Source organism: Perca flavescens, chromosome 15 (assembly GCF_004354835.1).
Source record: "Perca flavescens isolate YP-PL-M2 chromosome 15, PFLA_1.0, whole genome shotgun sequence".
Lineage (NCBI taxonomy): Eukaryota > Metazoa > Chordata > Actinopteri > Perciformes > Percidae > Perca > Perca flavescens.
Window position 1 is genome coordinate 24,169,849 of NC_041345.1, and position 14,696 is coordinate 24,184,544.

Sequence of the window (14,696 nt, forward strand, 5' to 3'; positions counted from 1 at the left end):
ACAAAAACACATGCAGACTCTAACACCATGAAGGGGTTACTGTTGCCATCATGGTGGTTCTGATGTAAAAATTGTATTGAATATCTGTACGTTCTTACCCAGTTTGATGATGCCTATTTCCTGAAGGTCCTCCCAGGTGATGTCAGTGATGAACTCGATATTCTCGTAACCGTTCTGCACCAACACCTGGTGGTACTGGCTTAGACCAATAGCAGACAGCCACTCTCCTAGACTAGCCTATAGGAACACCAGAAACGTGACAGCTTACAAGACTAGCTGACATTACACCTGTTAGCTTGTTGTTGTTTTTTTAAACAGATTAGCATCTAACTAAAGTGTTGTGAATGTGTGTGTGTGTGTGTGTGTGTGTGTGTGTGTGTGTGTGTGTGTGTGTGTGTGTGTGCGCATGCGCGTGTGCGTGCATGCATGCATGCGTGTGTGACTGTATTTGTTTGTTGCATGTGTGCATTTGTATGCACAAAATGTACAGATATTGTTTGGGTGGTTGCATGTGTAAATGCATGTACTGTATGTGTGTGTGTGTGTGTGTGTGTGTTGTACTTACAGGTTTGTGGTCAGGCAGCCACTCAGTGACACTTAGTTTGTTAATCTCTGATGTCATCTTCTTTCTGTGACCTGGTTTACTTATTCCAATAGCTGTCAGATCCTACACACAGAAACAAACCCACACACACACACACACAAACACACACACACACACACACACACACACACACACACACACACACACACACACAGACACAAGTAAGATACACTGGTGGCATGTTCAGACTTTTCCCCCACAAAGGGAATTAAAATCTCCACAAGAGTCCAGCAGTCATTCTCACACACTTTCTCTCTCTCTCTCTCTCTCTCTCTCTCACACACACACACACACACACACACACACACACACACACACACACACACACAAGGAAAGCTTGCAACACAAAGAAACAAGTGACAGCGTGACATCTGATGAAAGCTTCTGCCAGTTGAGAAGAGAGCAGAAATGTAAATGTCTCAAAATCATAAGAAAAGCAAGGAAAGCCAAAGCAAATATCTGCAGTGAAAAGTAAGCATCTACAAGAAAGAATCAGCTCGGTTCTCCATGATATCATTTAAATTCAGCCCTCTATACTCTTATATTACTGTGATAAGTAAACAAGCTCATATTTAAATACAAACTAAGTGTATTAAAATGTAACGTTGGTGTGGAGATTTATTTGGAACTGTGATTAATAAACCAAAAAACAGTGTGTCATCCTGTCATTGTGTCAGTTTTCTGTGTGTTCTAGTGGTAGTTGTGTTGGACTCACGGGAACACACTTTTACAAACATACGTGAACAATCACAAACACACACACACACACACACACACACACACGGTTGCATAACTCAAATTATATGCAGATGTGACCCAAACATACAGTAGAATAGGGCAGAACACTATGACATATCTCTGATAACAAAACCCTTTTTAAGACAGCCCAGCTCTGAACCATTCCGCATGCACAGCCCCTCAGTGTACGTATATATACAAATAATTTATGTATGCTATACAATTATTTGTATGTAGGTGAGCGTGGCAGAGATCATCAGTCTAGTTCCTCAGAAAAGACAGCAGCAGAAGCAACAGCAGCAGTGTTGAAGATGATGGGAGAGTCAGGAGGTTGTGTGGATATATTGAGCTTTTTTGAAATTATGGATTCTTTTATTTTATTTTTTTATTAAAGGAAATCATTTAGTTATGTTCGATTTTATGTGAATAATAAAATATGCTTAGTGAACTTTTAAACAATGAAGGTGAAAGTGTTGTCAATGCATTACTTCTATATTGCTTCATATTTTATGCAAATTAAGTTTCAGCTTTGAAACTACAGAGTGAGGTTATTGGAAATGTACCCTTTTTAAAGGAATAGTTTCAGAAAATACACTTTTAATTTGCCACTCTCATGCCTGAGAGTGGTATCAATCTTCTCATCTTTCAACAAGACAGTGAAAAGGTGTAGAATCCACTCGGCCTTTTCAATATTTTGGGTCAATTTCATTCAGATGTTTAAAATACTCATAGGCATTAGGGCTGCAGAATCGCAATTGTATTGAAATCGCAATATGGACTAGTGCAATATCTAAATATATAATTATTATATATTATTATTAATTTCCCCTTGCAGGATTAATAAAGTATACATTATTACATTATAATAGTTGCTGAAGGCAAAATATGTGTCAAACCATTCTGAATTAAGTATTGTGGTGCTGCAGAGACGTCCCAGCCTACAAATCCTATCCTACAGACTAAAGAAAAATATTTTTTGGTACAGATCCTCTCACACTATAATCATTTCATTTTTTTTATTTTAATAATTTTCAATGAAAATGAGAATAATACAAAAATGATCATTACCTCCAATATCATGAATCATATCGCGATATTAGTCAAAATGATCACAATTAGATATTTTCCTCATATCGTGCATATAGGCATGACAATAATATTTTTTTGTAAACTATAATGTGCAGTTTTTGGACCCAAAAAATATATTATTTTTTAACAGGGTTCAAAGAAAAATGCAGAGACGTGAGAGGTGAAAGGTTTGGCAGGAGGCAGGGAAAGTATTGAGCGGCATAAACGTGCTCATTTAAGATTTTTTAAAGGGAATGGTATACATGCATCTTGAAAACATCAAGGACAAATCAAAGTTGTGCAGACTTGTTTCCATTTTGGTCCTTGGAAGTGCTCTCTGGGGTTCAGGGGTCAGGGTTCAGTTGCCTTACCTCCGGGGTCATTCGGCTAATGGTGGGCAAGTCATACCCAGCGCCCAGGAAGTTTGGAGCGTAGACCTGCAGCTGAAAGTCGCTCAGCCATTGGACAACGGCCTCTGAGCTCTACGGGAGAGAAGACAGGGGGCATGCTGTCACTAGCTCCGTGTCTGCTTCTTCAACAGCCACTTTTTCTCAGCAGGGCCAAGTGGGGCCAAACAGGGGCCACAATTTAGATACTGTAGCAAAGGACCGTTAACCGGTATATCTTTACCAATATCACAAATACACATTCTTATACATTTATGGATCATTATAATAATGCTGATTGGGGTGTCACGATTCTCCAAATCAACAATTTGATTTGACTTTCGACTTTACGAGCACGATTCGATTACATTTTCGATTTAAACATTTGTTTTCTTTAACAGGGACGGCAAAGCCACAATAAGAGCCACTAGATGGCAGAAAGGTAGATTGCAACAACAGTTTGAGTTTCTCAGAGTGCAATTGAATGTACTATTAGTTTAACAAGGTGCAAATAAATGCACTATGGAGTCCCGTCAGAGCCCACGTGCTTTACCTTCATTGTTTGTTTCCATAACTCACTCACGGGGAAGGCAAAATGTTGCCACATTTTTTTTCTGTTGTTTCTCCGTCATCTCTGACTTGGCCATGGTGTCTGGAAAATGCAGGCTGCATGGTACCAGTAAGCTAATGTTACCCTCTGTCTTTAGCTGCATGCTACTAGCCGGTAAGCTACATCGTGCCTATTGTTGTTTTTTCTACGGACGTGCGCAAGTAGGCGAGGTGAAGAGAGAAAAAAATACTGGGGTAATCGCTGATCCTGTCGAAATCATGACACCCCTTGGATGCTGTTTAAGTCAATGAATTAGCCCTGCTTGGCCCTGAAGTGAAAACCAGGCTAAAGTTAGGAGGGAGAAAGGCCCTGTCTACAGTATTTCAAATGTTACAGCAGGAGATGCAGATAAGCAACAGCAGGCAATCTGCATTTGACACTTTACAGCTGGAAAGTAAAGACAAAATAGAAATGATGCTGTTTCTTTTGCTCTTGAAGGGAAGAAAACACTGTATTACTGTGGTGATAGCTAAAATCTACTGTATATCGTACAGTATAAGTGCACACAATCATTATGTACAGTGATTTCCTGTTCATTAGAGTCCGTCCAAAATGTTCAGCCAGCTAAGACAGGACAAACAACAAAAGCTCTGCTGTTGATTGCTAAAATTGTAGCTGAATGTTTTAAAAAGTTAATTTATAAGTTATAAGTTAATTCTATAGCTGCTATATTTTCAAAGCCTGGTTGTTTAATGGTAATGTTACCATTAAACATGAAGCTGGTTGCAACAGCTAGTTCTAGTTGTTGATTTTCTGCTATGTCCAGCTCTAGATGCTGATGGTCGACAGCAGGGAACGGAGCTACAGGGCCGAGTGTAATTGCAAAACCACTGCAAGACTTCTTCCCACGCACTCTGCTTCTCTTTACAGTAAAGTCCCACATCCCTTCTGTCTTTCTCCATTCTGCCTGTTTCTTCTTCTCCTCTTCTACTCTTCTTCATTTTTCCGCATGACCCTCCTTCCTCCAAACTGTCCCTCAAAGCTGATTGGTTTTCCCTCCCATCTTTCTTTAGGACAATCATGGGTGCTGAGGAATAAGGACTCTAGCTAACAGATGGCCATGAGAACATGGCTAACATGGCAGCACACATGCACGCACACACACACACACGCACGCATGCACGCACACACACCCACACACCCACACAAACACAAACAAATACTCTAGGCAAGTGACGCACACACACACAACCACCACGACCACCTGCTATTTAAATATGCTGAATTTTTTATCAAGCCTTGAAATTCTTAGACAATAGGACGAATGATTTTCAATGTAGGCCTGCACGCGCGTGCACACACACACACACACACACACACACACACACACACACACACACACACACACACACACACACACACACACACACACACACACTACAGTAAACAACAGCTTACTGTACATGGTGTAAGCTCAGATTTCACACTTCTGGTGCTGAGTTAGTCCACCCACAACATGCACACTGCTGAGCACCGGCCAGAAAACACACACACACACACACACACACACACACACACACACACACACACACACACACACACACACACACACACACACACACACACACACACACACACACACACACACACACACACACCGATATCTTGAGTTATGCTTGCCTGAGGCGGACCTACCAAACATCAATTGAGAGACATTTGTCTCTGCAAAAGAAGAAAAATACCGCAATGTAAGAGGAGAAGCTGCAACTAAAAGGAATGAATAACGATGGATAGCAGGTAGCAGATAAACAAGAGAAGAAAAAGATTATCTCTCACTCTCGCTCTCTCACACACACACACAAAATTCCTCATTCCAAGATTTATACAAGATCAAGCTGGAGATCTTCCATTCACAACTCACCGTGTCATGGCTGCATCCGAACATTTGCAGCACGGACGAGGCCAGTTGCGAGAGAAACCGCTGGGACATCTTGATGTGTGTATGTGTGTGTGTGTGTGTGTGTGTGTGTGTGTGTGTGTGTGTGTGTCTATAAAAAAATCTATTGTATGTATGTGTGTGTAGAAGAGTGAGAGGGCTGTGATTGAGCTGACTGAGCTACATTCTCATTGTGCTGCAGTTAGATGTTGATGGTGGTGATTGTCTGTATGTGACTCGTGTGTTTGAAAGAGAGACGGAGAGAGGACTGAATCTGTGGGACTTCAGGACTGTCCTACCTTCCCCTCGCCTTGCCCCTCCCCCTTCCTAGTTGCCGTGGCATCGTAAGGCGGCGCTTCGTGGAGTGGACAGCCCGATTGGCTTGATGTCCGAGAGGAGCTGGCGGAGCCTGCTGGGAGAAATACCATTGGCCAGTGTCAAGCTGTCGCCCCATCACTGCACACAACAGATGAGTTGACTTCCGACCTAACCTCTGTCCTTATTCCAACAATCAATTTCTGGTCAGTCTCCCTCATTGCTTTGATAAGGAACCAATCGCATTCTTGCTTTCCAAGATAAAAAAAAAAAAAAAAACCTTCTTAACCAAGCGCACCCTTCTACACTTCCTCCCACATATCCTGCCTTGGCCATCTGTCTATTAAACCAGCCAAGATCTGTCTGTGTGTGTGCGTGCATGCGTGTAGAAGAGCATGAGTTATTTTTCTAACCCGATTCTCTGTCTACCTGGTTTTTTCTTTTTCGAAACATTTCCCATCCAGTTTCATAACACTTGCAAGCATGGTTCCTGTTAATTAAAGTGTCATAAAGAGTTATATCTAACACTCCTACTGTAAGTAAACTCATTACAGTGAAACTTAAACTGGGTTGAAGAAGGATCAGCCTCCCTGTCCTACCTGCAGGCTGGTCCACAGACTTGGACTGCTCCAGTAGATGCTCCTTGGCTTTGGCAGACTGGGACAAGACTGTGGCGAGAAGCTGAAAGTGCACGGACACAAATGCATCTACGTGAACAGGCATGTAGCAACTTACATGTTGTTGCATTAAAGCAGCAATAATTCGTTTTTTTAATATCTTTGTTTGTTGTAGCTTGAAGAAAGAGAAAATCCTGCACACTGCTCTTGCTGCAGCATCACCATTTATTTAAGAAAACTAACATTTCGGTCCCTCTGGACCAGTGGTCTTCACTATTTTTTTCACGAGAGCTACACTGATAGGACAAAGTCAATAGGAGAGCCACTTTTACCACAAAGTATCAAAAGTTACATCCAGTCATAAATAGCAGTAGTAAAATAGTTTGTTGTCTGCTTAACAATATGTCATCCCTGAACATACAATATGCAATTTTTTCTACATCAGCTATTGTGTATCTAACCATCCAAGAGCACATTCGGTGTTAGAAGTTGGAAAGAGCGCTTAAACTGGCAACTCCGCATGTCATGTTATGGACAAAAGGTTTAAAAATCTTTTCTAGAATTTTTTAAATATAATTTTTTTGTAATAGAGCAGGTTCGATTCTCCGCAACAGGGCCTCCTTCACTCGTGCTGCCAAACTCGCCTTGGTGAAAATTTTACCCATTCTCGATTTCAGTGATTTCATTTATAGAACTGCCTCAAATTCACTCCTGGAAAAGCTAGATGTTATCTACCATAGTGCCATACATTTCGTGACTAAAGCCCCTCTTAACACCCACCACTGCAACCTCTATGCATTAGTTGGCTGGCCCTCGTTACACACTCGTCACTTAACTCACTGGTCACTTGTGTGTTTACAAGTCTGTCCTAGGGAAAGTACCTAAGTTCACTGGTCACAATAGCCCACCTGCGCTCAAGCAGTTACATTTCCTTGGTCACCCCAAAAGCCCACCCCTCCTTTGGCCACCACTCCTTCCAATTCTCAGCTGTAAATGACTGGAATGAACTCCAAAAAACCCTGAAACTCAAAACCCTTATCCCACTAACTGCCTTTAAAGTATGTCTGTCTGAGCTCTTGTCCGATCACTGTACGTGCTAACTGCTCTCCATCATACAAGCTCTGTTTTGCACACCCTTATCCCATTATCTCTGTCTTACCCCTTTGCACAGTCGCACAGTTGCACATCCTCGCACTATTTTTATATCTGTTTTTATTCTGTTTATATATCTGTTTACGCTCCTTTGCACTAATCATCTGCCCAGGCATGCTCAATTTTTCTCCCCACCTTTATTGTACAATTCTTGTACATCTACAGACCTACATCACTATCTAGACAACTTTCTGCACCCATTGTATACTGCCTACTCATGTACATTGTGTTATTACTGTTCTACATCACTATTCTAGACCACACTCTACACTAACTGTACATTGACTCTTTACTACATCTCAGTTTTTATTTAGACTGTCTATTCACGTATATTATGTTATTACTGAGCTACATCAATACCTAGTCCACTACTTGCACTAACTGTATATTGACTTCTTACTACAGTCAGCCTCTATATAGATGTATATACATGTTTACTGTGTTATTACTGTTTTACATCACTAACTAGACCACTACTTGTACTAACTGTATACTGACGCCTCACCACATTTCAGCATTTATATAGAATGTCTTTTCATATACATTGCGTTATATCATCACTAACTAGACCACAATTTGCACTTGACTGTCTATTCATATTTATACTTGTTATTACCTTATCACTTTTCGCATATCCATCGACTTCCTTACACCTCACTTTGCACCGGCTTTGTAATGCCCACTTAATTCTGTACTTCATGTAGCCTATTGTACTCTGCCCACTTAATTCTGCCCACTTAATTCTGTACTTTATGTAGCCTATTGTATTCTGAATTCCTGTATTGTACTGAATGTGAAACTGTACGTTGTCCTGCATGCCCACGCTTTTCTTGGCCAGGTCGTCATTGCAAATGAGAACTTGTTCTCAATGGCCTACCTGGTTAAATAAAGGTTAAATAAATAAATTTAGGCTCATGTTATGTTATGCTGCTTAAAAAAAAAAAATAATTATGAAATATCTGTATTAACTGCATGATCATATCACCGTATTATTTACTGCCATGCGAGCAACAAATTAAAGCTTGGCGAGCCACAAGAGGCTTGCAATGAGTAACACTGCTCTGGACCTTCGTCAGGGGTATTTCAAATCATGAACTCAACAATGGTCTAAAATACATTCTGCCCCTCCCATTCTGTGTCGCCAGGTGTGGGATAATTGACAATCGCTTGTCAGTGGGAGTGTCTCTCTCGTGTCATTTGTGCACACATTTCTTTACATCCTTTCCATTAATACATAGCCCCATTCGATTCCAATCACCCACACATAAATTACATATCCATACCAGGAGTAACTAGTGACTCCCCGATTTTAACTTATTAGTGCTTAAAAAATATTTATATTCTCAAAGTTTCCTAAAAGTTGTTGTAGATAACATGTGAAGCTGGAATTGTTTCTTCAAGCAGCAGATAGACGAACATGTCCAGGGGTCGTTCCTGTGGCTGTTTTCTTTTATAAATATATCTGACTCTAGCTGCTAAATGCTAGATTGGTTGGGTTCCTTTTTTATCTACTCATTAAGAATCAAAAAAATGCCAATTCTAAAACCTCATCATCTCCAATAAGATTGATCTCTGTAGGAAAGTCTGTCTAAAAAAGACATCTGTGATGTTGGTTGAGTATTACTACATTAATCACATTTAAAACTCGGTTCTGAAGCTTCCAATTTGAGCACTGTCATCAGAATCTGACTGACGCTGATGAGGAGTAAATGGACTGGGACTCAGAGAAGACAGCTGCTACCAGTCAGTCTGGGGCTAGTTTTGCTGTGTGGATGTTTTAGTAGGTTTAAAAATGTCTCACTTGCAGTTTATTAACAGGACGCTTGCTGAAAATGTATGACATGTACTGTACATTTGGCACATAAACTGAGTTTAAAGTGTTCAAATCTCTATAAATAATGATTTAGGAGTTTTTTTAAATTTTAACTTTGATTGTTGGTTATTTAGTCATGAATAGTTATTGTTACTGAGAAATAATAATAAAAGAGTGCAACTGACAGGTACATTTGAGGAATAAGTACAATATTTACCTCTGAAATGTAGTAAAAGTCTAAAGTAGCATAAAGTGTAAATACATAAGTATTTACAAGTAAAAGTACCTTCAAATTGTACCTTAGAACAGTACTTTGGTAAATATACTGTAATGTTACTTTCCACCAGTAATTCAAGTATTATTAGAAACTTTATATGAAGATATGTTGAAATGTATGCTTGCCTGTACACACATTTTTGGATGTTCAGCTGACCTGCTGTGACTGACTCTCTCAGTTACATTAATAAAGAATTGAAATGAATAAATTGTGTACCATTTGAACAAGGAAACAAACTATATCATTGAAAAATTAAGGAAAAGATTAATAAACCTTGACATCTTTTTTTCAGCGGTATATAGTCTTCTAAATTCTTAATTTCCCTGCTGCTTTCATTTAAACACTGGCAATAATGTTCTCTTTGGTCTGTACCATTTCAGGTTTACTTTGATGCATATACACCAATTTGTGTGTGTGTGTGTGTGTGTGTGTGTGTGTGTGTGTGTGTGTGTGTGTGTGTGTGTGTGTGTGTGTGTGTGTGTGTGTGTCATCGTACCTTAACCCCTTCAGCCTGTGCATGGAGGATGTGTGCACTGCCGGCACTCTGACCGCTGCCCGACGACCTCACACTGGTCACACTGCCAGAACTACCCACACTGCTGCGGTCTCCACCTGCAACAAACACACACACAAATACACACACACACACACACACACACACACACACACACACACACACACACACACACACAAAAAACACACACATGCATTTACACACACATGCAACCACCCAAACAATATGTATAGATTGCACACATGCAACACACAGATGGATGCATACAATTTCACGCACACACACACACACACACACGCACGCACGCACACACACACACACACACACACACACACACACACACACACACACACACACACACACACACACACACACACACACACACACACACACACACACACACACACACACACACACACACACACATTGAGTGGTTTAGCGGATATCCAAAGCAACGTGGTAACAGGTGTGACTCTCCATTGAAATGCACTGGGCAGCATGTGTTTGAATGGACAGGACGGACGGACAGACAAACAAGGTGACGGACGACTGAGCGACAAACACAGAAGTGGAGTAAACAAGACACACCTTTCGCTTTTGTACATACACTTCTTTTCTCTCACTCTTCCACTCTCTCTCTTTCCTAAGTTCTTTTCTTCTCTCTCACATGAAGACGTCCCCATACATTCAGTTGAAAAGACACACAGACTGTAGATCCGATGCAGATGGCTGCAGTCCTACACATTAGGCCACTGAGTTAAGCTAAGCTTCAGATGGAGGGATAAGCAGGACATGAGGACTGTCAGGAGCAGGTCAAAGAGTATCTGAAAGCCTTCAAACATTCATTTCTTAGCGCAAAGAAATGGATGTGTGGATAGGTTCTGCTCTTTGGGACATTTACCAACACCATAGACACTTGTAAGACACTGCCAGGCAGAAAAGCCTCTCTTTTTTTTTAAACGGATGTCAGATACTGTTTGAGCCCTGGATAGAGTTTAAAGGAGTCAGGGGTTGAGGCCTCAGCGCAACGCGGCTTAGTTACCTGCCACGGGCTTGCGCAGTACCCAGATCTCTTCGTTGGAGCCTCCATGGGGCCCGCGGGATGTGGTGGGAGAGCTGTGAGGACTTGCCTCTGAGCCGCGACAACCTTTAACACAGAACACCACTGTTAGCCGCTAACCGACCCTAAGCTGGCCTAGGAAGCATTGCTACCCTTTTGCTATCGGATATTAGCATTTAAAGCGGTGACTATTGCATGCTTTTGTTAACTTTAGGGCAGCAGAAACAAGCTGAAAACAACACCGACAAACTCTTAGTTGATATGGCTAACGTGTTAGCATACAGTTGCCCATTCACACAACATTAGCATTACTTTTAAGTTGTGTTTCTGCTCATTTGGTGAATGTAAGTCCAATATTCACTCTCCTTTTAGCTCTGCTTTGGTCACCGCCATCTCTTGAGACAAATACCGGCATGTAACGTTTTAGCTGCTAAATGCGCCACTACATCGCTATCTTCTCTATCTTTGGTAAAACCAAAACAAAAAAGCTAAAAAGCTCCATAGAGCTGAGGGCTCTAACAGATTGATAATTCTCTGTGGGTTAATTATTACAAGCGACCCCTCTTACATTACACGCAGTCACTTGATCTATTGTTCATATACAAATATTCATTAGTGCAGCTTTAATATTAGGCTGAAAAATAGCTTTTATTTATCCCTAAACCTGAATTTGATACTATGACAAAATACTGATGTAAACATTTATATTTTTTAGTATTTATAATTAATTTGGGTTTTTGTCACATAGTTATATCCACTGTACAATCTCACAAGTTGATATTACTTTAAAAAAAATCAAGGTAACCGGTAGCCTTGAAAAAGGTAAGTAAATATAATCATATTAAATATATTAAGGTACGATTGCTTTAAATGTACTTGTTAAGTTTAGGCTACTTGTTGCAAGTTGTTGGCAAGTGAAATTAAATTAACCTGTTCTTTCTAAGTACCCCTTTTCTGGTAATACAAGGTTTATATAAGATGTTATCCTCCACTGCCACAATGATTCAAAATGTGAAGTATTGGACAATAGCCAATGCTACATACAGACAGTATTTGTCCTTTACAAATACACTAAGCAAACTACCTCACTTCATTAACGACTGATACTAAAAATTTCTTTTGCCGATTGCAGATGTTGCAATGATATTTTGAGACAAAGATTGTTAACATGGGATTGATAAAATAAATTCCCAACTATCTGCGAAAAAAGACAAACTACAGAGGGGCCAGTAGGAGAACAGGGTGATGGGGTAAAGGCGGGAAAGGGAGTTTTTTTTAAATGGATATATAAGATTCACACTCACTGACACATTCTCACATACATGCTCACACACGCACACACATACACAGAAAAATACAGCATATATATATAGATATATGAAAACATTTATATACCCATAGTACATAAATAAATCCATAACATGAATATCTGTGTATATACACATATATATGCCATAATGTACGTACACATACATATATAATGCATCCATTTGTGTGTGATTATATATGTAAGACTTCAGAATGGGGCTGTTGTAGTGCATTCGGAGAGTGTCATAAACCATTAAAACCATTTTTTTAGGCTTTATAAATGGTTTATATGTGTGACCAACAGTGCTCCAGAGAAACACACACATTAAAAAGTTTCATTTGCTTTCATGTAATGTTGCAGCTCCTTCTTGTGGCCATTTTGCATCCCTCCAAGTGACCTCAAACAAAGGACTGACCAATGTTTTCAACAGCCTTTGATTTGACTTAAATCCTTTGTGAGTTTACAATCATTTTGCTGTTTTTATCCAGCATGTGATCAGGGAAAATGTACTGACCTAGGTAAAGGCATTATATTTTTGGACTTACTGCATGGCAGGAAATTTGCCTAAAGGGATTTATTCTCCTGGAGGAAACAAATGGTGTCAAGTGAAGGCTCCTATTCATAGAGCATAAAAGTTTACAGACGGGATACCTTACCTGCAAAACATCCTGGGTGCCATTTTCTAACAATGTATTTGGGTCTCTTACATAATAACACTTTTACTTGACATTTATGATTTGCAAATCTCTGCATGCAATACATAACTTCAGCATGCATTTTTACTACCTTGTGTTCAGGAAACCAAGAATGGCAGTATAAAAACTAAAGACTGTTCAAAATGAATTAACATTATTTAAGCTTTGCTTTCTTATTAACTATTATAGCTAGAAAAAGCTTATCTTTTGAAGCAACATCTCCAGCTAAACCTCTGACAAACTTAACTGTCATTAAAACAAATCTAATCTTTCCAGAAAACAAATGTGTATTTTTACTCAAAGTAATGATGACAATTTTGCTGAGACTCCTTCAAATTATTAAATAAAACCATGTTTCAGCAAATTCAGAACAGTTGCTTAACTTATTCACCCGTCCAAAGCCTGGTTTGATTTTTACTTTAGTATTCCAACCCTTCACCACCACCACCACCACCACCCACACTCTTACACAGACATTGAGGGTACAAATGCAAGTTGGGTAAAAGTGGTGTTAAAATGATCAGACAATAACACGCAGGACGAGGCAGGACAGAACAAAAAACACACTTACAGTACTACACAGTCTGGTCAGGAGAGGGTTATGTGCAATGTGTGTGTGTTTAAGAAACTAGCAGGGTTGTCTTAGTGGCTGGGACAGTTGTGACGTAAGGGGATAGAGGAAAGAACGAAGAGGAAGGAAGGAAGGAAAACAAAGAACTTAAAGAATAAGGCAAGAGATTCAACTAAAGCACAAACCAACTCAGGTGAATAGAGGTCTGTGGTAAAATGGTGAGCTTTCCTCCCACCTGACGTCTATTATTCCTCACAACAAGTTCTTCTGTGGTGTGAATCGAAATGTCAGCAGCATTACAACCACGTTTAAAAAAAAAAAAACACTTCACTTAGTGTTACTTTATCAACTGTTTTTGAGTTTTCTCCTTTCCTACAAAGCTGTTTTCGCACAGTCTCACTCCCAGCGCATCAAAAAACGATGCTTGGTCAGGTGCCTTTAGCATTAGTCTTGCATTGCCAGACCTTGCTCCATGCGCTGTGGAGGAGCGTCTGGCTAGAAAAACATGCTTTGGTTTATTGGTATTTCTTTAAACCAATCACAATCGTCTTGGGCAGCACTAAGCGCTGGACACAATGACGGTGCCGCTGCAAAATAGCCTCAGGAAGGAACTTGTTTTGGTGGAACGTGAACGTTCAAAAGTTGTTTTGGTCGTGCATCAGAAAACTCAGATTGGACAGATAGTCTAGCTAGCTGTCTGGATTTACTCTGCAGAGATCTGAGGAGCCTAAATTGACCGGAGTTTAATGCCAACACAAAGAAAGGGGAATGTAACGTCCATCTGGCCGAGAAATCCTCGGCGCAGGAATAAGAGTTTTGAAACGGCCTTTATGAAGGCGGACCAGCACGACTTCCGGTTCAAGCGAGGAGTGGGAGGATATATTGAATAAGAGACTTTGGATCCGCCAACTGATACTACTTGCTTCCATCGTTGCTCTTCATACTATGTAATCTTACAGCGTAGCGGTCGAGCTGCGGCTGCTATGTCCGGTGCGTCCCATTCAGGCGCTAAAGGGTTCCCTTTGTATCGGTATCTGACGCTGGGAGCCACTGACCATGAGTTGGGAGTGAAACGGGTTGGTTTTCTTATC

At 40.3% G+C, this 14,696-nt stretch overlaps 1 protein-coding gene across 7 annotated transcripts in view; it reads right to left on the reverse strand.

Moving 5' to 3' along the window:
• Positions 1-14,696, reverse strand: part of caskin1 (CASK interacting protein 1) — a 149,905-nt gene that overhangs the window by 32,676 nt on the left and 102,533 nt on the right. For 3 of the 7 annotated variants that reach the window (XM_028598501.1, XM_028598499.1, XM_028598502.1), the window contains exons 12-18: positions 11,013-11,117; positions 9,953-10,068; positions 6,197-6,278; positions 5,582-5,694; positions 2,782-2,892; positions 566-667; positions 99-237 (exon numbers count right to left, since the gene is read on the reverse strand). In XM_028598501.1, the coding sequence (XP_028454302.1) occupies positions 99-237; positions 566-667; positions 2,782-2,892; positions 5,582-5,694; positions 6,197-6,278; positions 9,953-10,068; positions 11,013-11,117 (768 nt within the window). The remainder of the gene's footprint in view (positions 1-98; positions 238-565; positions 668-2,781; positions 2,893-5,581; positions 5,695-6,196; positions 6,279-9,952; positions 10,069-11,012; positions 11,118-14,696) is intronic. The other 4 variants (XM_028598506.1, XM_028598503.1, XM_028598500.1 and 1 more) reach the window with 3 other exon arrangements.